Source organism: Mustela lutreola, chromosome 6 (assembly GCF_030435805.1).
Source record: "Mustela lutreola isolate mMusLut2 chromosome 6, mMusLut2.pri, whole genome shotgun sequence".
Taxonomy (NCBI): domain Eukaryota; kingdom Metazoa; phylum Chordata; class Mammalia; order Carnivora; family Mustelidae; genus Mustela; species Mustela lutreola.
In genome coordinates this window covers 41,227,166-41,252,652 of record NC_081295.1, presented here as the reverse complement: position 1 = coordinate 41,252,652, position 25,487 = coordinate 41,227,166, and the positions used below count along the sequence as shown (strand labels likewise).

Here is a 25,487-nt window from a genome sequence, read left to right as displayed (position 1 = left end):
CTGGGTGGCTCAGTCGGTTAACCATCAGTCTTTGGCTCAGGTCATGATCCCAGGGTCCTGGGATAGAACCCGGCGGTGGGCTCCCTGCTCAGCATGGTGTCTGCTTCTCTCTCTCCCTCTGCCACTCCTCCTACTTATGCTCTCTTGTTCTCTCTCTCTGTCAAATAAATCAACAAAATCTTTAAAAAATTTTTCCAGTGAAGAAATCAAGAACTCCAATTTACAAAAAAATACCACAGGCAAAGAGCTTATATGTGGAATATATATATATAATTCCTAAGAGTCCCATTAAGAAAACATCATACAACCCAATACAAAACCAGGCAAGAGACTTGAATAAGCATTTCCAAAAAAGAGGAAATAAACAATAGATATATAAAAGAGACATAACTTCATCTGAAACACAAGATATTACTAGTCCAATTGACCAGAGTCTCCACTCAAACCCCACCTTTCTTCTAGGAGGATTTCCCCAACCTCCTAAGTGAGGTTGCTGAAACACACGGTGTACTGTTCTTTTCCTACTGGAATACTCATCTACTTTCCCCATCAACCTGTGGAGAGGAGGGTCATCTTTCTGCTTTGTCAGCTTGACAATCTGCACGGAGAAAGCATCTGAAGCCCCCACCACCGCCCTGCCCCACCACACCCCTACACCTTAGAGGAGGGTGGGTGGTTAGCATGACAATAGATAAGAAGACCTGAGGATAAATGGCAGAGGTTCCTCTGAAAATGTGGAAGCAGAGCAAGAGGGTGGGGTGGGGCTGGGGGGGATGTTGCAGGCTCTCTGATCCCACAGGTGGAGAAGAAAGTGGTCATTTAAGGAAGCAGGTCCCTGAGTCCCCCACTCCCATCTGCTCCAACCAGTGCGTCAGTGGGTTGAGAAACCTCTGCTGTAGGAATGACTAAGGTAAGAACAGGGAAGAAAAGCCCAAGAAAGCCACCTGACCCTCCTAAGGGCCAGAAGACAGACCAGGCTCCGGACCCGGATAGAGGGCCATTCCTCTGTCCCTCTGGTCCCCCACCTGGCCTTGTGTTCCCTCTTTTGCCCTCCCTAGGTATCCTTCATGCCAGCTCCCAGCTGCCCCGGCCTGCTCTGCTCATGTCTGTGCTTTGTTGCTCCGCACTGATGTCATCGGGTGGAGATCATCTGTACAAGGCAGGCGGAGGTAGTTATCCTGAGCTCCGTGGGGCCGCTAGGGACAGGTGCAAGGATTCTGTGAATCTCCTGACATCACATATAAAAGTGTGTGTGGGTGTGCACGTGTGTGTTTGGGTGTGTGTGTTTGGGTGTGTGTGTGTGACAGAGAGATTATCACTATTCTGGGAAAAAAACAGATTTTCAAAGGACTCTGTGATTCCAAAATATCAAAAATTAAGTCCATTGTGTTAGAGCGCCAGGAGCTGAATTTTGGCTCTATCATTTACTAGCAGTGTCACCTTGGGCATACATAAGTTCTCTGTGCCTCAGTTTCCTTACCTGTTAAATAGGTATAATATATTCCAACCTCATATTGTTGTCATGAGGACTGACTGTGTTAATCTGTGCAAAGCCCATGTGAGGTTTGGCATATAAGATATTCTATAGAGTTATATTATCACTGTCATTATTACAGGGGCTTATCTTACCTAGAAGGTGGAGCCTGAAAGTTACTGGTGGCTATTTCCCTCAGCACTCACAGAACAAAGAGCCTGTCCTGAAGGAGGCTTAATACACATGGGGACAGAAATGACCGCCACGCTTTTAGCATGAGTGTCACTGAGGGGCCACGCCGCAGATCCAGCTCCCCAGGGAAATTATAGGTGCCCTGGGTCCTCTGCCCGCCACACCAGCATAACCACGCACTGTCCCAGGACCCCCCACGAGTCCTGGACTCGAGTCCTGGACTGTCACCCAGCCTGAGCTGCAGGGAAGCACAGCCTCACTCACCGCCAGCAGTGTGAGCGGAAGGTGCCACAGAGTGAAACGGAGAAGCCAGCAACAGAAAAATCTCTGTGGGCCGCACTTGAAGAAGGGCTGGCAATTATTAGCTGTGCGTGTTCCCCATTCCTAAGGAGTTACAACTTGCTATGCTAAAGGGAGAGAACAACACCTCAAAAGAGATGTTGTGATCAGTAGTGGATTAATGAGACTTGTCTGGCAGTATCTTTTCAAATAATTAATTAATTTTAAAATTATGTCCAATATAGTGTCATATTACTTTCAGGTGTCCAATATTGTCTTTCCACACTTCTGTACGTTACTCAGTGCTCATCCTGATAGTGCACTCTTTACTCCTGGTCACCTATTTCACCCACTCCCCCACCCATTGCCCCCGTGGTAACCATCCGTTTGTTCTCTAGTCTCTTTTTAAAATTTTTCTCTTTTTTTCCCTTTGTTCATTTGTTTTTTTTTTAAATTTCACATATCAGTAAAGTAATATGGTATTTGTCTTTCTCTGATTTATTTCGCCGAGGATGATACTCTCTAGATTCATCCATGTTGTTGCAAATGGCCAAATTTCATTCTTTTCTTTGGCTCAGTAATATTCCATTCCGGCTTCATCCATTCCTCTATCAGTGGACATTTGGGCCGCTTCCATTATTTGGCTATTGTAAACAATGCTGCAATAACATAGGGGTGCATATAGCTTTTTGAATTAATGTTTTCAATTTTGTTAGGTAAATACCCAGTACTGGAATTACTGGATCATATAATAATTTTATTTTTAATTTTTTGAAGAACCTTCATAGTATTTTCCAAAGTTTACATTCCCACCAACAGTACACAAGGGTCCCTTTTTACTCACATCCTCACCAACACTTGTTTCTTGTGTTGTTGACTTTAGCTGTTCTAACTGGTGTGAGGTAACACTCATTATAGTGTGATTTGCATTCCCCTGGTGACGAGTGATATTGAGCATCTTTTCATGTATCTGTTGGCCATCTGTACGTCTTCTTTGTAGAAATATCTGTTCATGTCTTCTGTCATCTGGCAGTACCTTTTCAAAGATACCGTCTTCCCAATGCCCCTTTTTATAACAAAATTTTCTCAAACTTGTAGTAAAATGAATTGAAACAAAAAATAAGACCTTAATAATGATTCTTCATTATCCTTCTTACTTTGTACTTCTTACTTTGATGTTTCAGGTGTCACAATCTTCCACAGATCCATTGCAGCTTACTCTCAACAAGACCTTCCATGTGTGTGAGCTTCCTAAAGTCTCCACACCTTCACCGACTGCCTGGTTCATCCTTTCAGACCTGCGTTGCCCACGTCCGTTAGACCATGCCCTGAGGGGTGCAGTTGGGAGTGCGGAGACCAAGAAGACACAGCGGCTTTCTCCAGGTGACTGAAATCCGCTAAGGGGGACAAGGTGCTCTGTTTCAGGACACATCACAAAAGTGATATAATAGAAGCATCTGGGAGATACTACAGGAGGAAAGCTCTATTAATTCTAACCAAAGGCACTGTAGAGAATTTTACCGAAGGGACAACTTCTGATTAATTCTGACAGGGGGCACTGGAGAAAGCGTCACCATAGAGACCGTGTTTGGGCTGGGGTTTGAAGCAGTGGTTACTTCTAACAAGTAGCAAAGGGAAGAAGGGCATTTCCGGTTGTATGAACAGTGTCAGGAGGTGTGAGGGGAGCGAGGAAGATAATTAACCCACCACTTCTCAGATGTGGAAAAAAAAAAAAAAGGCAGCTTTTCTGATCTTTCTTGCAAAAGCTTATGCTTCAAAGTCTGAAAAATTTTCAATTACCAACTAACAGCAGCTGAGTCTAGTCTGGTTTTTAAGGTGTTTCTGATTTCCTCTCACCTTGGGTCACCTTGCAGCCTGGAGGAGAAAAAGGCCCTCGCATCCATGCTGGCTGGCCCCGCCATGAAGTAGGTGGCCTGGATCGACCCCGCGGACTGGCGTCTGCTGAGATGGAACAGACTTCACGGGTCTTTTGACAAATCCACAGTCCTGGCTTTTGTCTCCGCAGCAAAACCCTCCCACCCGGTGGCCTCTGTGTGCAGACCTGAAGCCTGTGCTGGTCTGCTGGTCACTTCAGCATTCTGTATCAACTCACTAAGACCACAAACACACACACACATACACACACATACACACACACACACACACACACACACACACACACTCTCTCTCTCATGTTATCCCAGGGCAGTGAGCCATCAGCCTCCCTCCCCTACCACATCCAACAGAGTTCTTGGGTTCCCTCAGAAAGACAGACTGGCTCTCAGATGATGAAAAAACTCCATGCCGTACAGTTCCAAAGAGGGACCAGGTTATTTCACAGCGTGTCATATGCTGTTGGATTCCATTTATAGGGCACACAGGAATGAGCAAAACTAATTCATGTGACAGAGGGCAGCATAACGGTTATCCTTGGGAGGCACCATCTGGAAAGGGTATGAGAGAGCCATTTGAGGAGCTGAAAATGTTCTATATCTTGATCTAGGTCGTGTTTTTAAGAATAAATATTCACATATGTAAAAATTCGAGCTATGTATGAGATTTACGCACTTCACCTTACATACGTTTGGGGGAGGCAGAATAATGCCTCCCACGGAGATGTTTCTATCCTGACCCACAGAACCTGTGAATTTGTTAGGCACCACATGGCAAAAGGGGAATGAAGGCAGCAAATAGAACTTAGGATGCCAATCAGCTGTCCTTAAAACAGGAAAAGCAGCCTTGATTATCCAGGCCGACCCAATGGAATCACAAGTGTCCTTAAATGTGGAAGAAAGAGACAGAAGGGTTCAGAGTGATGCAATGTTTGAGGAACTCCCGCCGCTGCTGCTGGCTTTAAAGATAGGGAAAAGCCAGCAGCCAAGGAATCTGGGCAGCCTCTAGAAGCCAGAAAGGGCCAGAAAACAGATTCTTTCCAGAAGTTCCAGAAAGGAGCACAGCCCCGCTGACACTGTGCGTTTACCCCAGTAAACTTACAGTTTACCCATTTCGGACTTCTGACCCATAGAACCATAGATAATAGATGTGTGCAGGCTTAAGTCTCTAAATGTGTGGTCATCGGTTCAAGACCTACAGCGCACGAACGCAGTGCTCACTTCAAGAGAATATTTTTTTAGCGGCAAAGAGAGAGTGTCCTAGGTGGACAGGGGAGAGTGCAGCTGTCCCTGTGTAAACGGTGAAGAATGTGCCCGTGGGCTACCTCAGTACATACAAGGTACTTTCCACCGCTGACTCACCGAGGAAACAGCCTCGATCCCCTGTCCTTTGTGGAAATGGGTTTGCCTGTGGGCGGTCTTGCCCTTTTCCACAGACTCTCTGCTTAACTGTCTTGGGGAAACTCCTCAGATACTCATCACTGAGAAAGGTCAGAAGGGCCTGTGCAGCTGCTGGGTGGGCAGAGACCCCATGGAAGGAGGTGCTTGCTGTGGACTGAGTGTCTCCTCCCCCAAATTCATACGGCGAAGCCTAGTTAGTTCCCATGTGATGGTCTTAGGAGGTTGGGACCTTCAGGAGGTGAGTAGGACAGGAGGGTAGAGCCTCCACAAATAGGACTTGTAAGAAGAGACAAGAGAGCTTGCTTCTCTCTCCCTTAACCCTGTGAGGATGCAGTGAGGAGGTGGCTATCTGTAAACCAGGAAGAGAACTCTCCCCAGGAACCGCATCGATGGCACCCTGATCTCAGACCTCCAGCCTCCAGGACAGTGAGAAATAATCTGTTGTTTAAGCTGCCCTGTCTATGGTATTTTGTGAAAGCAGGATTTTTGGTGTTAGGACTTTGGGATCTAGGCTGGACTGGGTCAGGACCATACTACCTCGGGTAGCAGCAACAGCCTCACCAGGCAGACGTTTGCAACATGATTCTGGAGTCCTACCCGCCAGGCTCCTGAGCCAGGGGCTCTGGGTTGGGGCCCCGGGAGTTTGGGTTTTCATAAGCACTGGAGTAATGCTGACCCACACTCAAGTGTGAGAACTTCTGGATGGCTGACTTGGAAGGAGACTTCCAAAGTGAGATTTTACTATTTCCCATGCCCTAATGACCACTTTCCTCTTCTTGTTAAACTCTCTTTGGCTACCCGTCTCCACCAGCTGTCTCCACCTCCTCCCTGCCCTCCCCTCCTGACCCTTGCTGAGTCACTGAGTCTAGGAGTCTTCCTTGGGCCCAGGCCTTCTTGTTGACACCCGTCCCTCTATGTTCTCTGCCACAAAGCTCCTCTCTGCAGATGTGCGGTCTTTCCCTCAACCAACTCTCCCCTGAAACCCCACACCGACTCTCATTGCCCCCCTGAGTCCCATCTCTGACTCAAACTCCAAGAGCCTGATTGTTGTAAAAGATTAAAAGAGCCATCAGAGGGTGCCTGGGTGGCTCAGTGGGCTAAGCCTCTGCCTTCAGCTCAGGTCATGATCCCAGGGTCCTGGGATCAAGCCTCACATCAGGCTCTCTGCTCAGCAGGGAGCCTGCTTCCTCCTCTCTCTCTCTGCCTGCCTCTCTGCCTACTAGTGATCTCTGATTGTCAAATAAATAAATAAATTTTTTAAATAAAAAAATAAATAATAAATAAATAAAAGAGCCATCAGAAAGGATGAATATCCAACATGTCTATCAAAATGGACGAGACTGGAGGAGATTATGCTGAGTGAAATAAGTCAAGCAGAGAAAGTCAATTATCATATGGTTTCACTTACTTGTGGAGCATAAGGAATCGCATGGAGGACATTAAGAGAAGGAAGGGAAAAATGAAAGGGGGGAAATCAAAGTGGGAGACAAACCATGAAAGACTGTGGATTCCGAGAAACAAGCTGAGGGTTTTAGAGGGAAGGGGATTTAGGGGATGGGTTGGCCCGGTGATGGGTGTTAAGGAGGGCACAGACTGCATGGAACACTGAGTGTTATATGCAAACAGTGAATCTTGGAATACTACGTCAAAACTAATGATGTACTATATGGCGACTAACAACATAACAGCAACAACAAAAAAGGTTAAAAGAGGTCTCCACTGGATATCTAACAATTTCTTAAATGTAACATCCCCAAACAGACTCATTAATGGGGCCCAGCATCCTGTCCTTTTGGAGCTCAGTGACCTTGTTGTTTACCTGGTCTCTCAGGTGGGGTCAAGGGAGGGAAGGAGTGAGATTGGCCCAAGGGGGATCGCAGGGGAGGGGCTCTTTGGGGGAGAGACCAGAAAGGAAAGATTAATTTCAGAGGAAGGAGTGAGTAGGAGCACAGCATGGGTGGCAAGTTAGGGTTCATGCTCCAGAAGGGAAGGGCCAAGAGCACGAAGGAAGGATCAGAGGGGTCTCCTCCAAGGGCAATAGCTCCTGGGGAAAAGGCTGCAGGAGCCCCAGGAGCCAGCTTTCTCCCTAGCTTCAGCTCCCCAACCTCAAATGTAACTGTGAAGTGCTAGACCACCCCATGTGGGAAAAGGAGGAGGAAGAGCTAGGGAGATCCAAGAACCACTCAACAGGAGGCCACAGCTTCAAAGAGAGCCAGGACCTTACCTTGCACTGGCTCCATGGACCTCAGCAGGGTCAGATGAGTAGGAGTTGAGGCCTTGGTGGCCAGACTCCTGGAGCTTAGAAGTCCAGGCTTGAATCCTTACTAGAGAGGAGGCCACAGAGTAAAGCATGTGGAGAGCCCTGGGGCACTCACAGGTCTGGGCACCCCAAACACAGAGGGTGTCTTATATGGGAGTGGTTCTAAAGTATCATCCCAGGTGAAAAGCATCAGAATTACCTTAGAAACTTCCTTGGGGGGTGCCTGGGTGGCTCAGCTGGTTAAGCATCTGTCTTTGGCTAGGGTCATGATGGGATTGAGTCCCACATCAGGCTCCCTGCTCAGCAGGGAGCCTGCTGCTCCCTTTCCTCCCTGCTCATGTTCTCTGTCACTATCTCTGTATCTTTCAAATAACTAAATTAAAAAAAAAAATCTTTGAAGAAAAGAAAAGGAACTTCCTTAGGAAAGCATCACATTAGAGATTGTCCAACCTGAGAAGTAACCAGGCAGTAACATTGCAAAGTGATGCAGCAATTGTGATATCGAGATATGACAAGAAATACAGATTTGGTCTTCTTCCCCAGTTCCTGGCAGAGAACTTTAAAAACCTTTGTAAGTTCCTGAGCTATAGGAGTGAGAAGAGTATCTTTTTTATTCATAACAGACTTCCAGCAAACATTTCTGAGTTTAGGCTAGTGAGGAGATAGCTCAGGATGGCGGCTGCTTATCAGGGGAAGCAACGATGTAATTAGAGGGTTGGAACTTTCAGCTGCTGCCTCATGCCCCCACCTCCGGGGAGAGGGGGGACTGGAGGTTGAGGTGATCACCAATAGCCAAGGATTTCATCAAGTATGCATGTGTAAGGGAACCCTATAAAACCCTAACGACAGGGTTTGGTGAGCCTCCAGGCTGGCGAACACATCCACATGCAGGGAAGGTGGGAGACCCCAGCTCCACGAGACAGAGCCCCTGTGCTCAGGACGCTTCAGTTCTCATCCTGTGGACCTCCTCATTTGGCTGCTCACCTGTCTCTTTCATAATACGCTGTATAATAAATCAGTAACAGCAAGCAAGTTTTTCCCTGAGTTCTACGCACCATTACAGCCGATTACTGAACCTGCAGAGGGGGTGGTGGAAACCCCTGATTTTGTAGCCAAGTCAGACTTGCGCAGTGACTCTGGAACCCACTACTTGCCTTTGGTGTCTGAAGTGGAGGGGCGGTCTGGCGAGTGAAAGAAGGAATCTGCGATTCTTTCAAAGCTGAAAGTGCTAGCATTCAAAATAGCTGAGAGATGGCTCATGTTAGAGGAAAGGAATTAAACAGGGTTCTAGATGTGGACAGGCTGTTGGATGAAGCATAGAGCAGGAGTGATGTGGATAGAAAGACGCTCACAGGTGGGAACAGGATGTTCCAGGACTGTGAGCCTTCTAGGAGGGAAGAGTCGTGGTTAGGGATAGGGGGAGACGGGAATGAGCTGGGCTGGACTGTGGAGTCCTCTGGAGCTAACAGGGAGAAGTAGGGGCTGCATTTCCTCTTGAAGAGTATGGGAAGCCTGCCCCTTGTGAGGGAACAGCACAGGGAAGAAAGGTTTCCAGAAGGTGAAGGCCATCCCCCCTGGCTGTGGGGATAGAGGAGGTGGTAGGGAGGTGCGGCATGAGGTGATGAGTCAGGGTTACACTAGGCAGTGCTTCTAAACTTATCTTTATTGCCCCTAAAGAGAAAATTCTAAGGTTATTTAAGGTTATCAATGAATTTAAATTTAAATGAAATACTAAGAGAAAAGGCTTTGTCGGGAAGGACTGAGCTTTGGAGGGCCACCAACCACTGTGAGCTGTGTCTTTTTCACCCTCCAAGAGCATGTTGAGAATGTGTGGGGTAAGGGGGTGAGGCCTGGGAAAGTGGAAGCAGATCTGACCGACTGTTTGATGGATGAATTGATTTAAGCTGGTTGACTGGGAAGGGGAGGAGAGCAAACTCAGAAAGGGCTCCTGACCTTCCAGCCCAAATCGCCTGAGAAAGAGCTGACAGAAAATAGGCAGGTTCACGAAATGAAGGCTGGAAGCGTTGGGGTTAGCCGTTATCCCATGAACCCACGCTGCCTGCCTTCCTTCCCGAATTCAGTCCCTTGCTGTGTGCGATTAGCACTGGAAGGTGTTCTCCTGTGTTCTAGAGGCTGATGTGGGAAAGGTGCTATTGGCCTAGACCGTGCCCCAACCTGCCCCTGTCACAGGCTGGGCTCAGTCCCTCAGTCTCTCTGTGTCACTCAATCTCAACCCACCCAACGCTGACCTGTGGGTTTGCCCCTCCAGGCCCACTCTCCTCCGTGCCTGGTGCTGGGGAGCTGACTGACCTCTATGGACAGCAATAGCACTCGCAGGCCCACCTACAGGCAAGAGTACAACCAGGGACCCAGACGCCATATTGCTTGAATATCTGAAGGTTGTAAATCAAGCTAAAGTACGACAACATGACATAAAGCCTATCCTACCTCGTTGACAAATACACCTTCCCAACAAACCCAAAGGTCAAGTCCAACTTCAGAACTCTTAGACCCCTCAGAGCTCCAGGCTTGAACATGGCGGAGCAGAGAGAGGGGGCCTGAGCCTCCGAGCTTTCTTTCCCTCCCCGCTCAGCAGCACCCTGCGTGCAGAAGAGCCTCTTTTTTTTTTTTTTTTTTTTTTTTTTTTTAAGATTTTATTTATTTGACAGGGAGAGAGACAGCAAAAGAGGGAACACAAGCAGGGAGTGCGAGAGGGAGAAGGAGGCTTCTCGCTGAGCAGAGAGCCTGATGCGGGGCTCGATCCCAGGACCCTGAGATCATGACCTGAGCCGAAGGCAGATGCTTAACATCCGAGCCACCCAGGAGCCCCCAGAAGAGCCTCTCATACATGCATGTGGACACCCCCACCCACGTGTCTGAGCTCCATCCCACCCCCTTCCAACACGGCTCAGCCACCTCTCAGAAAGAGGGGTGATGCAGTCTCCTTCAGAGCTTATTTAGGGAAGAGGCCTGCGCAGCTCCTGGAAACAAGCTCAAGGTGTGTGGACACGTGAGTCCAAGCTCCTGTGCTCAGATGTGGCCAGGAGGGAGACCCCACGTGAGCACAGCCTCTCGGCCCCAGAGCCTGGGAAGGGGTTTGGCCAGAGCAGGGCTCGTTGCCTGGGCCTAAGGCCACTACTGACAACAACAGGTCAACTCCTGCCTCCTCTTACCCTTCAGTCCTCAGCCCGGTAATGGTTCCACTCCCAGCAAATTACCCTCTCTCCCCTCCCCACTCTGAGCCACCCATCTCTTCCTGGCAGTTACTCTGTCTTTTCCCAATGGCTTTTCCCTGATGCCGCATCTCAGTGAATGGCCTCCCCCATGGCAGATGCTTAGGTGTCCCCGGTTCCCTGATGGCATCAGAGACTGGCTTCCTTCTTAGCATCTCTCAGACCCCCCCATTCTCTCCAGGGCCTTAGCTTAATCTCTCATGGGCTCTGTTCTGGACTGGAAGTGGCCCACCAGTGGCCAGTATCCATTTTAACTGTCCCAGCATCCTCCCACAAGCCCTCAGTGAGCCTCCTGCCCAGACATCCTCCCAGAGCTGCCCCTGCCCGGCCAGGCTGATCTCTCTGTGCCCCACCTCCTTCTCTCTCTCTCTCTCTCCCTCTCTCTCTCTCTCTCTCTCTCTCTCACACACACACACACACACACGATAGAGTCCAGCCATGGGGAGCTGCTCATATTCCCTGACACACTTCATCTTTACCCAAGAGCACCTTTCTCCCTGGCTGTCCGTTGTCCTCTTTTTCCCGCCTACTGGGCTCACCCACTAAGCATCTTCCCAGGTTCATGGCAAGCATCGCCACCTGAGGGAAATCATCTCCAGTCCTCTTTCTCACCATTCCCTCAGTCCCCCTTCTCCAACAGAAGCAACATCCTACATTGCTCCATCATTTCTCTGTTCTCCAGTAGACTGTTAGCTTCTTGAGAACAATCTATCTTGTCAGGCAAAGTCACAGAATGTAAAGGACTCCAAGAGCGCATGCTTCCCAGGCAAGGGTGGCTCCTTGGTGTTCCTCCTCCCCGGCTCATCAGGGCCGCAGTTGCCTGCTGCGTGTAGCCAGCAGACGCTGCCGTGTGTACCCTGCAGCTCCCGTACTTTCCTTCCCGGCACAACTTGACATCCTGATCAGCCCTGATCTTCCTCACTAGAGCATAAAAACTCTAAGGACTGTGGCTATCTTGTTCACTCCTGGGTCTCCAGATAACACAGACCTCACTGACACATAGTAACAGCTCAAAAAGTACAGGGCTTCTTTTTTTCAATAGGCTCCACACCCAGCATGAGGCTTGAACTCATGACCCTGAGATCAGGAGTTGCATGTTTTACCGACTGAGCCAGTCAGGGGCCCTGCAGCTCAAGAAATATGTCAAGTATATGTCTTATGAACTGAAGTATTTTGGTTGGAGAACCTAAGCCACTTTGCTGCCACCATTCTTCTTGACCAGCCTGACAAAGTCCTTGGCGATGATTCAAGAATCCGGGATGACCCTCCCTCCCTCCTGGCCATCCCTGTATACAGTGTGAATTAAAAATCAGCTTTGTGCAAGTGGGAATGTGAAATGCACAGCTGCCATCGATGAGAATGTGGAGGGTCCTCAAAAAACTAAACAGAACTACAGAGTGACTCAATTCCACTTTGGAATATAAGCAGGGTTCCCGACAGCTATCCGCACATCTGTGTTCATGGCAGCCTTACTCACAACGGCAGAAAGGTGGAAACAACCCAGTATCTGCTAACAGATGGATGGGTAAACAAAAGGGGAGCTATACACCCAGTGGAGTATTACTTGGCTTTAAAAAGGAAGGACAGGGGCACCTGGGTGGCTCAGTGGGTTAAAGCCTCTGCCTTTGGCTTGGGTCATGATACCAGGGTCCTGGGATCGAGCCTCTGTATCGGGCTCTCTGCTCAGCAGGGAGCCTGCTTCCCTTCCTGCCTCTCTGCCTACTTGTGATCTCTGTCAAATAAATAAATTTTTAAAAATATTAAAAATAAATAAATAAAATAATAAAAAGGAAGGACATCCTGACAACATGGGTGAGCCTTGAGGACATTATGCTAAACGAAATAAGCCAGTCACAAAATTCAGTCAAAAACTGTCTGATTCCACTCACACAAGGTACCTAGAGTAGTCAAATTCATAAAGACAGAAAGTGGAATGGTGGTTGCCAGGGGCTGGGAAAACAGGACGGAATAGGAGTTAAGTGTTTAATGGGTACAGAGTTTCAGTTTGGGAGGATGAAAAAATTCTGGAGATGGGAGGTGGTGGTGGTAGAGAAAAAGGGCCACTGACCTGTACCCTTAGAAATGGTTAAAACAGTACCCCTGAGGATAAAAATATATGTTTATAAAAAAATAAAAAATGAAAATGAAAAAAAAAGAAATGGTTAAAATGGGAAGCGTTTATGTTCTATATATATTACCACAATTTTTTTTAAAAAAACTACAATTAAATTTAAAAAACAAAACACACACACACACACAAAACCCACCAGCATTGCAACCCATCTCCTGACACACAGAGGAGTCCCCCGCCAACCCCCCCCAGGTCTCTGGAGCTTCCTCTAACCAGGACACATACTGAATCTGACAGCTGGCAGCTTAGGCAAGGTATTTTCGTTTCAACTGATCCCTGGGATTATTAGGAAGCTGCTAGATTTTTAATCTTTTCTCCTTCCGGACTAAAAAGGTCACCCATGGGGTATCTAACCTTAGATAAATTCTTCTCTACTTCAACTACTTTTAAACATCAATCCACAAGGAAGCCCCTCTTAAGGAAACAAACTAGAAAGAGAAGACAGGAGTTAGACACCCCCCACAAAGAGCAACAGACATCTTTGTTCACATGACCCGCTTAGGGTGCGCGGGTGCTAAGGGGAGATGGGGGTCAGGACGGGCCCAGGCTCTGCTTCTCCCCGGGGGCCTGGCACAAGGAAGGAGTGCCTTCTTCACTTGCCCAGAGTCCCCTAGGTGCTGTCTGCCAGCCTCCTTCCTCGGAGAACTGCTTGACACGTGGGCGGTGTCCCCCATCCAAGGATGAGGTGCTGGTGGGCTGGGACCCTCAGGAGCACCCGCAGGGAAGGCTTCCTGGCTCTAAACATCTCCAGATCCTCCACACTGCTGTGATGGCCCCATCCCACCTGCTTGGCCTGGACTGAAGCCTGGACTGAAGTCACTAGCCCCCTTATCTTATCTGTGGGTGGGTGAGAGTGTGCAGCCTTGCCACCTCGCTATGTGCCCCCTGTCCCCCACTTCAGCCAGGTGATGTCTGGACACCCAGAAAAGCCCTGCACCGGATAAAAGGTGCCCAGAGGACCAAATGCCCTGGGGAAGGGGATTGGAAAGAGGGCGAAACAGACTCCACCCTGTGCTTTGGGAACTGAGATCTGATGGGTAGAAGCCTCAGGTCAGGGCCTTCCCAGCCTCAGAGGCTAGCTCGGGCAGGGGCAGGGGACCGTCCTGACCCCGCACCCTGCGCGGCCCCTTTGGTGGGCCCAGCGGTGGCAGGGATCGGGGCACAGGAAGTCCAACTTGCTACTCAGATGTGGCTGGAGGAAGGGGCACCGGGACTGGGACTGCAGCCTGCTGGAAGATTCTGCCCTGAGCCAGGTTTTCCGGGAACTTGGCAACTGAGAGCCAGCTCCTGGCTTCCTGGCTTTCTCCTGGAGGAGGGAGTGTTTTTATGAGGCTCTCAGTTCTGCAGCTTATATGGAAGATGAAACCAAAGTTCTGTTCTGGCTGCTCTGTAGCCACCTCCTAAGCCCCCGGGGCCTCAGGCTCTTCTTTTTTAAACCAGGTAATCTGAGGGTTTGGACCAGGTGCCTGCTCAGGCTCTTGCCAGCAGCCAACAGCCTCCGGTGGAAAGTTCCTGCAAGTTCTTTGGGATAGTACCTGTCCCCATATACACACACCTGCCCCACAACTCCGTGTACTGAGGCAAGCCACGGCATGACTTTGGGGAACCCTGGGCACTTTTGCTTTCATGGGCTCCTTCCTCCATAAAAAAGGTTAAAAAGCGTATTTTATTTTTTTAAAAAAACATATTTTATAACTCTATTGGTATGAGGTGAACATATAATTACATAATATATAAGATTTGGATCTTATATATCCTACCTAACATTGTATTTTTTTTCTTTTTCTGATTTTAAAATATTTCCAGAGGCTTCTAAGAGTATCACTGTGAGCGTTTGACACTATGCCTACTTGCCTGCTGGATAGGTCAGCCCTGCGTTGAGGGATGCACAGGTAGAAGCGACAAGGAGGCGCCTCAGCCAGGAGGGACCTCGAGCCTAACCTCAGCAGGAGGGTGACCCGAGCCAGTCCCTTCACCTCTTGGGCCTCAGTTTCCCCATCTGGGGAAAATAATATCTATCTCACGGAGCTGTTGTGAGGACATACACTCCTTGACTAGAATGGTGCCTGCCACAGAAAACCACTATAAATATGTTGCTGTCATGAATACTGTTGTGTGTTCTTGTTCTCACTGCTTAGCCAACCCTCGGTATCTTAACTGAGGCTCCAAGAGAAAGGCAACAGGAACCTTCCGCTGACAGGGTCCTCTCAGACCTCCTGGAGCCGATATAGCAATTTCTGAGCCGCTCATTCAAGAGAAATTTATCTTCCTAAAATTCCCTGTCAGCATGACTATGGTGAGCCCCCCCCCCGGGGGGGGGGGCTGGGGAGGACCAGCAAGGGCGGAGGCAGGGCAGAGAGAGGGCCGCCTCCTGACCTGAGCCCGTGGTGAGCAGCACTGGGGACAGGAAGAAGAGAGGAAGAAGAGGCACCGGCCATAATCTGCTTGCCCCTTTCATCCTCCTGCTCAGTAGGTGTGAGAGCTCCAGGATGGAGGGAGAGGCTTTGAGGCCTTTTAAAATGCAAAGGCCTCTGGGATAAACGAATGTCTAATCCCTTAATAGGCCCACAGAGGAAGGCCTGACAGCTGGGTTTTTCTAAGGGGACCGGGAACCCTTATGTGTCAAGGGCTTTACATACATTATCTCCTTTAATCCTGACAACCCCCCCCACACACACACCCATGACAACATGATGTAGGGATTACTATCCCCATTTTACAAACCAGCAAACAGAGGCTCAGAGAGGGTCTTTGACTTGCCCACAGATCACCCCTATAGCCCCAGGGACTTAAGAGAAGATCTGGAGGGGTGCCTGGATGGCTCAGTAGGTTAAAGCCTCTGCCTTTGGCTCAGGTCATGATCTCAGGGTCCTGGGATGGAGCCCCGCATCTGGTTCTCTGCTCAGCAGGGAGCCTGCTTCCCCTCCACCCCTGCCTGCCTCTCTGCCCACTTGTGATCTCTGTCAAACAAATAAAATCTTTAAAAATTTAAAAAAAAAAAAAAAAGAAGAAGAAGGAGATCTGGAAAGGGAGATAAAGGGAGTGGGAAGCCAAATGACCCAGGTCTGCTTTGGCTGGGGCCCAGAGGCTGAAATGCTCTGGGCCTCAGTTTCCCGAATCCACAAGGTGGGGACATTGGTCCTCCCAGCTCATGCATTCTGCTCTTCTCAGCCCACTCCCTGCCTGGTCAGAACAGATGGCTTTCCTGTCCTGCCTATGGCATTTCTCCAGCTCCTGGAAGGGACAGCCACCAGCCTCGCACGACCCCTCCCTGACTCCAAAGTAGCAACACCCCCCTTGAGAGCGAGTCTAGGAGAGGACTTGTCATGGGTTAAATTGTTGTTGCTGCAATTCCCAGCTAATCACAGGGAGGCTGAGCAGGAGCCATTCTGTGTCCAGACATTCCAGGCAGGCTTTGTAATTGAGGAAGAGAGAGTTGGCAGCTTAGTGGTCAGCAACACTTCCGTCGGCACCCCTCTCGCTCACTTCCTTCCAGCTCTCCTCTCCTTGGGAAAATGAGGGACTCTGGAAGCCCAGTTGGGCTTATCTGACTGTGAGTGGGGATTCAGGGGAGGGCTGTGCCAGAGAGAATGGGACAGAGCAGCAGCGGGCCACCCCAGGGACCAGGCCCCTCGCCGGCCAAGGGAAGCGCTCAGTCCTACCTCCAAAAGCAGGCCTCATGGAGAAATCATGATCCTCCACTCGGAGAAGAGGCTGAGGTTTTCCCTTGCGGATTTTGGTCATGTCAAGGTTCTTCTTATATAGGTGACTGCAAAAACAAGCAAGAGACATTTTTCAACGGCACACAATGTAGGATTTACTTGTAAGGAAACTTTTCTCCATCCGTTGAAGGCTAGACACACACACACACACACTCACACTCCTTCCCACCCACCCTGTCCCCCTCAGGTCCTCACAAGCAGGTCCTGAGGACCAGACCCTTCCAGAACTTTCCTAAGGTAAGTTACGATTGCATGACAGCCGTTGGGTTGAATGGTGGAGAATTAGAAATTTTTTGCTTTTTAAATGTTTCTCTTATGTTGCTATAGTATTGTTTCATAATCAATAAAATTCTGACACAAATATAGTGAAAGTTTTAAAATACTGGTTTTAGCCTCACCAGACCTGACGCTCCTTGTCTCAGTCCAGCTGGCAGCTGGAGGCAGAACCCACACTGGAGCAGAGCCTCAACCCCAGGGGGAACAGACAAGGCACACATAGTGGGGATCAAGGCCCCGGTTGGGGACAGAGTTGTTCCAGCCACTCAGATAGGTGGTGGACACTGGAGCCAGCCAGGACTGCAGACCCGAGTTCACTCTCTTTCTTCAACCCAGATGGCAAAGTAGTCATTTTCTAGTCTCTCTCACCCACACTCACTCTTTCTAGAACTTCTTTATTTTTTTTTCCCTTCACCACAACCACACATAATCCAAAAACAATAAAATCCAAAATATTCTAAAGCAATATTCTGCTGACATGATCATCACTAAACAAAAACAAGGAAGAGAGGAGGCAGAAGAGTAAGGAGAGAGGGAGGGAGGAAGGATTTGTGTCTGACAAGATATGAGATCTAATTCTTGTTTATTTTATTTTATTTTATTTTATTTGAGAGAGAAAGAATGAGAGAGAGAGAGCATGAGCGAAAGGAGGGTCAGAGGGAGAAGCAGACTCCCTGCTGAACAGGGAGCCCAACGCGGGACTTGATCCCAGGACCTGGAGGTCATGACCTGACTGAAGGTAGACGCTTAACCAACTGAGCCACCCACGCACCTGTGAGATCTAATTCTTGCAGAAGAAACAAAACAACCAAATCAGAAGTCAGTGTTACTGTAAATTTTGTTCTGTACAGAATGTTTAAGGGCTCTGTAAATGAAGAGATTTGGGGTTGAATGTTTGTTGCTCATTTATATATACATCCTTATTTTACTCTCAATGTTCTTATCATGCTTTCATGTTTCTTTTTTTTAGAGAAACAGGCATAGTTCCTGTTTAAACTCTGTAAGAGGGAAGTAACATGTTTCCTCTCTCAAGGTCCTGTTCTTTGAGACATCTTCCTATGAAATCTTTCTTAACTTTTATTCTCTGGAAGCTCTGCCCAGGTGGTGTAATTTGTTGGGAGGGCTAAAGCCGTGCTGATCAATAAAGTAGCCACTAGCTCCGTGTGGCTGTTGAAGTCAATTTAAATTAAATTAAATTAAATTAAATTGAAATTTAATTAATAAAATAAAGTCAATAATAAGATAATATTAATGTTATTTAATTACACTAGCCATACTTATGTGCTTAATAGCCACATGAGGCTGGTGGCTACTATGTTGGATAGTGCACATCTGTAACATTTCCATGGTCTTCAAAAGTTTTATTTACACAGTGCTGGTCTAAAGGTTGGTCTGCCCACCTCCCTTCCCACCAAGAAGCATATTCCCCTATAAGCTGGGCTTCCCACCTTATAGCCCTACTCTCAGAACCACCTGGAGCTCCAGACCTCCCAACCACTCTCCCTCTTCCTGCGATAGCTTTGGCCCATCAACCTTGGGATGTCAGCATCCAAAGGGACAGCCGTCCTACACTTTGGTTGCACAATTCCTCAATTCCTAGACTCAAATCCACTTGGTAACCACATATCTTTGGAGAACTGACTCTGTCCAGATGCGGTACTAGTCATGGGGAGGACATATACTCATTGCCCTCACTGGGCTGATAACCCGGTGGGGGAGACAGACAATAAGCAAGTGGACAGATAAGTAATGTAACTTCAGAAAGTGCTAAGTGCCATAAAAATGTAATCAAGCAGGATAAGAAATAAGAGGAAGATGGATTGGGGTGGAAGTGATCAGGGAAACCATCTGAGACCCAGATGGGATGAGGGACAGAGCAAGTCATGAGAAGATGTGAAGAAGTGTACTCTGGGAGAACAGCAAGTGCAAATGTCCTGAGGTGAGTCTGGCTTGTGTGAGGAGAGCAAGGAGAAACAAAGCAGTAAGAAAGAAGGTGGGAGATAAGGCCAGGGACAAGATCATGAGACCCTCATGAGTATAATACTGACAGGGAAACCCATGAAATTCTGAACACGAGAGTCACAAGGACTCGTTTAGGACCTGAGACAATCTCCTGGCCACTGTAGAGAAGACTGAAGAGGGCACAGCAGACACAGGAGACCATTAGGAAACTTGCTAAGAACATGGTTCCTGGATCAGGGCTGTAGGGAAGGGAGGTGCAGAGAAGTGATCAGATCTAAGGAAGACAGAAAGGTCTAGCTGATGGATTATATATAGGCTGTGAGGGAAAGAGAGGGGCAAAGATGACTCTGGCTTATGACTTGAGCACCTGGGTGAATGGTGGGGGCATTCCCTGAGATGGCAAAGGGCACGTTTGTGGTGAAGAGGGTGCATTTCATTCTGAGCCATCTTGATTTCGAGGTGCCTGTAAGATACCCAGGGAGAAGGTGAAAACAGGGTGGGGGCACGGGCAGTAGGATTATTTTCATTTCTGTCAGCCTTGCAGGTTCTTAGTGTCCCTGGGGGCTTGGCAGAGGTGCCTGGTTCTCCTCCCAGAGCCCTTGACATCTGCCCTCAAACACCCTCACCCCAGCTACATCAGCATCTCCCTTTCCCACCCACGGCTCCTTCTCGTCAGCCTTCAAACTGGATTCAAGTCTCTCCTCCCTTGAACCCAAACTAAGCAGAAGATCTGTCTAGACCACACATCTTCCTCACATAAAATTTATTGAAAAGTGGTAGCATTACAGGTGTGGTAGATATATTTGTCTTTAAACTTTCTCTTAAAAAAAAAAAAAAAAAAGATCCCCCCTCCTCACAAATCCATAATCCTCCCAGAGAACTGTGTGCCACAGGTTGCAGCCGCCTCCTCACCCCCAAGCACTTCCTGCGTCACTTGTGCAGGCCCCAAAGCCCCGCTGAGCGCTGGCTTCTCTGCCACCTGGAGGACCATGCCTCTCCTAGAAATCTGGTCTTTCAGGACCAAGCACTGGGCTGTCCTCCTAACACCTGAGAGCTCGTTCTCAATGTCCATTGCCGCCTCCCTGCCCTCAGCTCACCCCATCAACGCTAATATCCCCAGGGCGCTGTCCCAGCCGCCGCCTCTTCTCCTTCTACACCCTCTTTGGCAGGCGAGCCTATGTCTGTGGCTACAGATTCCGGCATCTGTACCCTCTGCTCTAGATCTTTTATCCAACTGCCGACCTGATGATCCCCGATGGATACCCTATAGGCATTTAAACTCAACACACCTCTCGTTTGAGGTGGTCTAGGCTGCAGGTTGAGAGGGGATTCAATAAAAGGGGAAGGGGAGGAAGAGGTTGCGGGGTAGGCGGGGACCGGGCCAGGCAGAGCCTTGAAGACCATGTTGAGACTTCTGTCTTTATCCAAAGGCAATGGGAAAACACTGAAGGCGTTAAGCAAGTTGGAGGAAGAAGTTGGAGTTGCTTTTAGACAAGCCCATTGGAGGGAAGTCTAATGTAACGTCTTCCTCCCAGTGAGCTGGAATATGGAACCCAAGTCTGGGTCCCTTGAAGCGTGGTGGTCACTATCAGGATACCTCCACCAAGCTTCCACTGTCATGGTCTCCACCCCAAGCCTGGCTCCTGAAGTCAGGAGGGACCAGGCCGGGTTCCCTGCACAGCAATTGCATGACAGGCCATATTGGACACCCAGCAATGGCACCGCGGAAAGGCAGAGGAAGAGCTCAGCCTAAGGACTTAGCACATCACGGACATTCAATTGTGAGTGCTGCCGGCGCCCTACCCCTCTGCCTCATGGGGAGCAAATCCCAGCTGTCCAGCAGTATCCCTCTCCATTTAGAGGGGAGGATTTGGTTGCGGAAGTCGCAGAATTCCAGTCCCACTGCAGGAGAGAGGAGATTGAAATGCCTGTGCCAATCCTGAGGGCCCAGAACTAGGTTTTGTTGTTGTTTTTAAAGGAACCAATTACTTGATAACTCAGGCCACTAATATCTCCAGCCTTGGGCTTTTTGTGTGAGCCACATGCCCTCAGTTCATCCTTCCAGTGCCTGGATGCCTTGGCCCAAAGACCCTAGACTCCAGGGGCCATACTCTGAGTCCCGGCCCAATGCAGGGGAGCCAGAACCTCCACAGCCTTGGGTGGAGAGGGAGGAAAAATTTGCTCATGACCCCTTCGAGAGGCAGGGCTGGTGCCACCGTGCTGAGGTTCATTTGGTAGCACAATAGCGGGCAGGATGACCATGCCTGTATGTGACACCCTCCCTCCGTGCAGGCCCTGAGCTGTGGTTAACCCCTCATCCCAGGGGAAAAGGTCTCACGAGCACCTTTTTCAGTTAGAGAAACAAGGTTCAGAAAGATTAGGAAACACCGCCGTGGCCAGGGAGCCACAGAACCAGGGTCCAAACCTGGTTTCTCTGACTTCCTGGCCCCACCTTCTTCCCCAGGCCACTGAGGATCACTGGGTAGCAGGAAAGCAAAGCTGCTCCTGGGCCTGGCACCACGTGAGCCACGAGCAGACCCCGAGAAGGCTGGCCACGGGGACTGCAAATGGGAGAGGAAATCTGGAAGGGGCCCCCAGGCTCTGGGACCAGGAGGAACCAGAGCGTGTTATCTGGTGAGAGCCCGGACCCCCAGAGCCCAGAGCTAGGTTCATTTTCAGATCTCCAGGGAGAAGGGCCTCTCTTGCTGGGTGGGGAGCAATCACAGGGTCAGGAAGCCAACTCACGTAGCGGGCAGGGAGGGACTAGAATAAAGCCGGAGAAAGAAAGGCGGGGAGAAGAGAGCAAATCGAATAGTCGGGAGAAACCAGGTTCAGGTGGCAGCAGTTCCATAAAGGGGGACACGAGGGGTGGGAAAACCAGAAGCAGGTCTGGAAAAAGCACCTTCTGAGCAGAATACTTGTTTTGTGAGAGTGCCTTGGGGAGATGATACGGAAAGTACGTAGGTTCGAAAAGATCCTAACAGTGTGTGTGTGTGTGTGTGTGTGTGTGTGTGTGAGTGACTGGGTGAATTCCTGTGTACGGTATATGGTATGTGTGTGTAAGACGGTGTGATGTGGAAGGTGGGGACAGACTTCCAAGGAAAGAAGCTACCTTACAGAGATGAAGTCATTTTGTTCCTCTTTATCTGTACAGCTTAACTCTTGTGTGTCAACGAGGAAAGTAATATTTTAGTCTGACACTTGGCTGAAATTTTTCACCGACAGAGCCTTATGACGGTCTGAGCCTGCACATGCCCTGGTGGATTTAGAAAGGCCTAGAATCATTTTCTCTATCCTCTCTCCTAGCCTCCTTTCAGTAATTGTTTTTTATTTCTTGAATGTGTGGGTTCTTTTCTTCCACTTTAACACCCTCTGGGATGGATTTCAAGAAACTCTCCTCACACCTAAGGGTCAGATTCAGTCTGTCCCCAAGCTCATGCCAGTACCTGGGAATGACTGTGGTCTTCTGAGGAGTGACCACAGGTATGACAGCCCAGGCTGCCAAGCAGGATCCTTGAGGATCCCTGAGGGGTTCCTGTTGAACCCCAGAACTGTTCTCAGGGAATAGACAAGTCCATACAATGCTTTTCCTCCAGGCTGAGAAAATCAAGGAACCTATGTTCTAGCCCAGTGGGGTCACTAGGTACCTGTATGAATTAGTCCTGCCTTCCAACAGACTTCTCAGCATCCATAAAATTGAAACCGTGTTTCCCAATACGTGCTCTGTAAAATATGAATCCCTCAAGATAGTTCCAAAAAAGCAGGGGATTTTTTTTTTGAGAAACTGTATAATTTATTTTCCTCTTCAAGATTCAGAATGTCTATTTGCATAATAAAGGTTCGAGAAGCTGTGCTATAAAGACAGCTGTTCAAAATGATCTAAACCAGAGTTTCCCAAGTTTCTTTGAGCCCAAGACCCCTTTTCACCCAACACCTATTCACCTTTCACAGTCTTAGGGCTCAGAGGAATTGCAGGATCACATGATCCCTGAGGCTCCTTCCAGTTCAACAGCCTCGAATTCTGGCAACATCCCCCCAGGAGGAGACTTGCACTGAGTGCCTCCTTCCTGTCCTCCTGGACAAGTTGTATCTGTTGCTTTCTGCGTGACTAGGATTAAATGGCCCTGCAGAGCTTGGGCCTCCCGGAGAGCGGCAGTCTCTGAAGCCGGCATATTCCTGGGAGCTTAAGACGGTCTACTAGGATGCAGAAAGTAGAGAATGCAATTCTCGCTGATAGTTTTTATCTAAAAATAATGAAGCAATCAAGTTTTACTTTAATATACATATGTGTAATAGTCTATGTATGCAATAGTCTATGTATGTATGTATGTAACTTATAGGTAGATCTGTCAGAAGTACAATTTCAAAAAATTGTCACCAATAGCGATGCCTGATTAAAAATAAAAGCCAGTGACCTAGAAAATGTGCCTCCATATATTAGTTTATATTCACAATCTCTAGTTCTTGAAATGCTTTGTAGAATGGGGAACAGATGTGTGACATCTTACACACACCCTCTACCTCTCAGCTGCTTGCTCTTTTCTTCACGCCAAACAGTCGTTTCCATCAGGCCTAGGGTATCAGGCTTTGTGCATCGGTTCAAGCAAACTTACTAAGGAACTTCGATTTGTAATATGATTTTCAATGCACATTCCAGGCCAAACCAGTATCTTGGAAATGTTTCTGTTACATCGTGCAATGGCAGTTGCCTACACCTGTTGCCTACGCATGTATTTTGGATAACCTAGCAAATTTCAAACACCTTTTTCAGATTGAAACAGTGAAATGATACCCGATACAGTCAGAAAGCTGTTCCCAATCCAATAATTTAAAGAGGACAACTCTCGGTTACATTTTTTCTCAATAGCTCAAACTAAATTCCTATCTACAGGGGTCCCCCTGCCCCTCCCCACCGCTCCCTTCTCCTCCCCACCCCTCCAAAATTCTTGAGTGCCATTACTCAGCAGGTCCCATGGTCCCTACCGGATGTCATCCTGAGGAACAAAGCAGCACAAATTGAGAAGTACAAGATGTTTTTAACCCACGAAATTTTCAACCGCCTGCCTGAAATCGAAATGCCTGGACAGAACACCAATGCCAGAACAAACTCCTCAGCCCGGTCTGGCTTTGCTCTCTCACAGCTTGTGACCCTAGAGAATATCTATGCTCTGAGAGAGGCTGTTTTCAGCGAGGTGGTGGCCCCATCAACCTCCGGCTGGAAAATAGATCCCAGCGGGTCAGTGTAAGCCCCGGCCCTCCTGGGAGCTGGCGCGCTGAGCGCCCCTGCAGGCAGGTGACCTTCCTCCCCTCCCACCCAAGCCTTTACCTGGGCTTGGTCATTTCCAGCTGCCCAGTCGATCTCCTCCTCTTGGGCTTTCTGCTCTCCACAAGAGCCGTCAGGCAAAACAAGAGCAAAATGAGTCTTGTGAAATAAGGCATTCTGGGAACATCTACGATGCCACAGACTGCTCTCCAGTAACCTGCAGCGGGGCAGGCCCCTGCGGGCTGCACCGTACATTCAGTCTGTCATCTTGTGGCGGTGCTTCTCGAAGGGGCTGCGAGAGCACCACTGGCCGGACTGGTTTTTCCGATTAAATATTTGATAGTGATGCTCATCCCACCCCACCTCCCACCACACCCACACCCCCACCCCGCCAAGGCGTGACACAAACACCAAGGCTTGGCCGCTTAGTGATTGGCCATTAGTTAACAAGTTTGTCCTGTGAAATTCTGCTTCCGCTGAGTCCCAGAGCAGCTTTGGCTAAAACTGTTACATAAAATAAATAAATAAATAAATAAATAAATTTAAACCTCTTGAACATGCCAGCTCTTTGCTGAGATCATTAATCCTTCCCTCTGGCTGCATAAAACGTGTCTGTCACATCCACTAGGGAGACAGCTTGGGTTCTGAGTGGATTTGCAGGGAAGACCTGATGGGCAAGAGGAGTGCATGAACGTGCTCAGGAAATGCTGAGTGAACACACGAATGACCTGTTTTCACCGGGTTGCTTTATTTCTCCATCCAAGAAAGCATATTTTGCCCATGACCAAGGATGCTTGCTTTCCCCCCAAATACACGTGTTCTCAATAAAAAGACATCTTATCAAAGCATAAAATCCATTTTGATTTTGAAGGGATGTATAAACCAAAGGAGAATTCATGATTATGTAAGCTCTTCTTCCTACCATGAGCATTAGATTAATTTGGGTCTTTAATCCTAAAATGTATAATATCACCATAAATTAGGCTTGATTCCTATCCTGGAACATGGACTTGCAAACATTTGAAGTGTAAAGATACACATGTCTATATTTAGTCTCCTGAGCAGAATAAAATGTTTAAAGACTACTTATTTCTTGCCAGCTGTGTCTGAGACGGAGAAGAGTTTGGTGTGGTAAAGACATAGGGAGATGAGGCGGGAGGTCAAGAGAAGTGATAACTGGAAGTGGACAGAATTGGGGTTTTATTATGTAAGAAAGAAAGCAAAGTGGGATGACACGATCTACTTTTTTTTTTTTTTAAGAAATTCCTGAGATCAGTTGGATCAGAGAAGTTATAATAACGAAGGAGGATGAATTCCTGCCCTAAAGGAAGGGCAGATGGAAGGTGAAGAGGAGGGAAGGCAGAAGAATGAGAAGGTCAAGTTCTTTCTGAAGTAGAATACA

At 48.4% G+C, this 25,487-nt stretch overlaps 1 protein-coding gene across 1 annotated transcript in view; it reads right to left on the bottom strand.

Annotated features, from left to right (window-relative positions):
* Window positions 1–24,276, bottom strand: part of GABRR2 (gamma-aminobutyric acid type A receptor subunit rho2) — a 43,844-nt gene extending 19,568 nt beyond the window's left edge. Inside the window, exons 1-2 of the mRNA XM_059176326.1 lie at window positions 24,149–24,276; window positions 16,525–16,631 (exon numbers count right to left, since the gene is read on the bottom strand). Of these exons, the coding sequence (XP_059032309.1) occupies window positions 16,525–16,631; window positions 24,149–24,261 (220 nt within the window). The 5' untranslated portion in view covers window positions 24,262–24,276. The remainder of the gene's footprint in view (window positions 1–16,524; window positions 16,632–24,148) is intronic.
* Window positions 24,277–25,487: the final 1,211 nt, after the last annotated feature.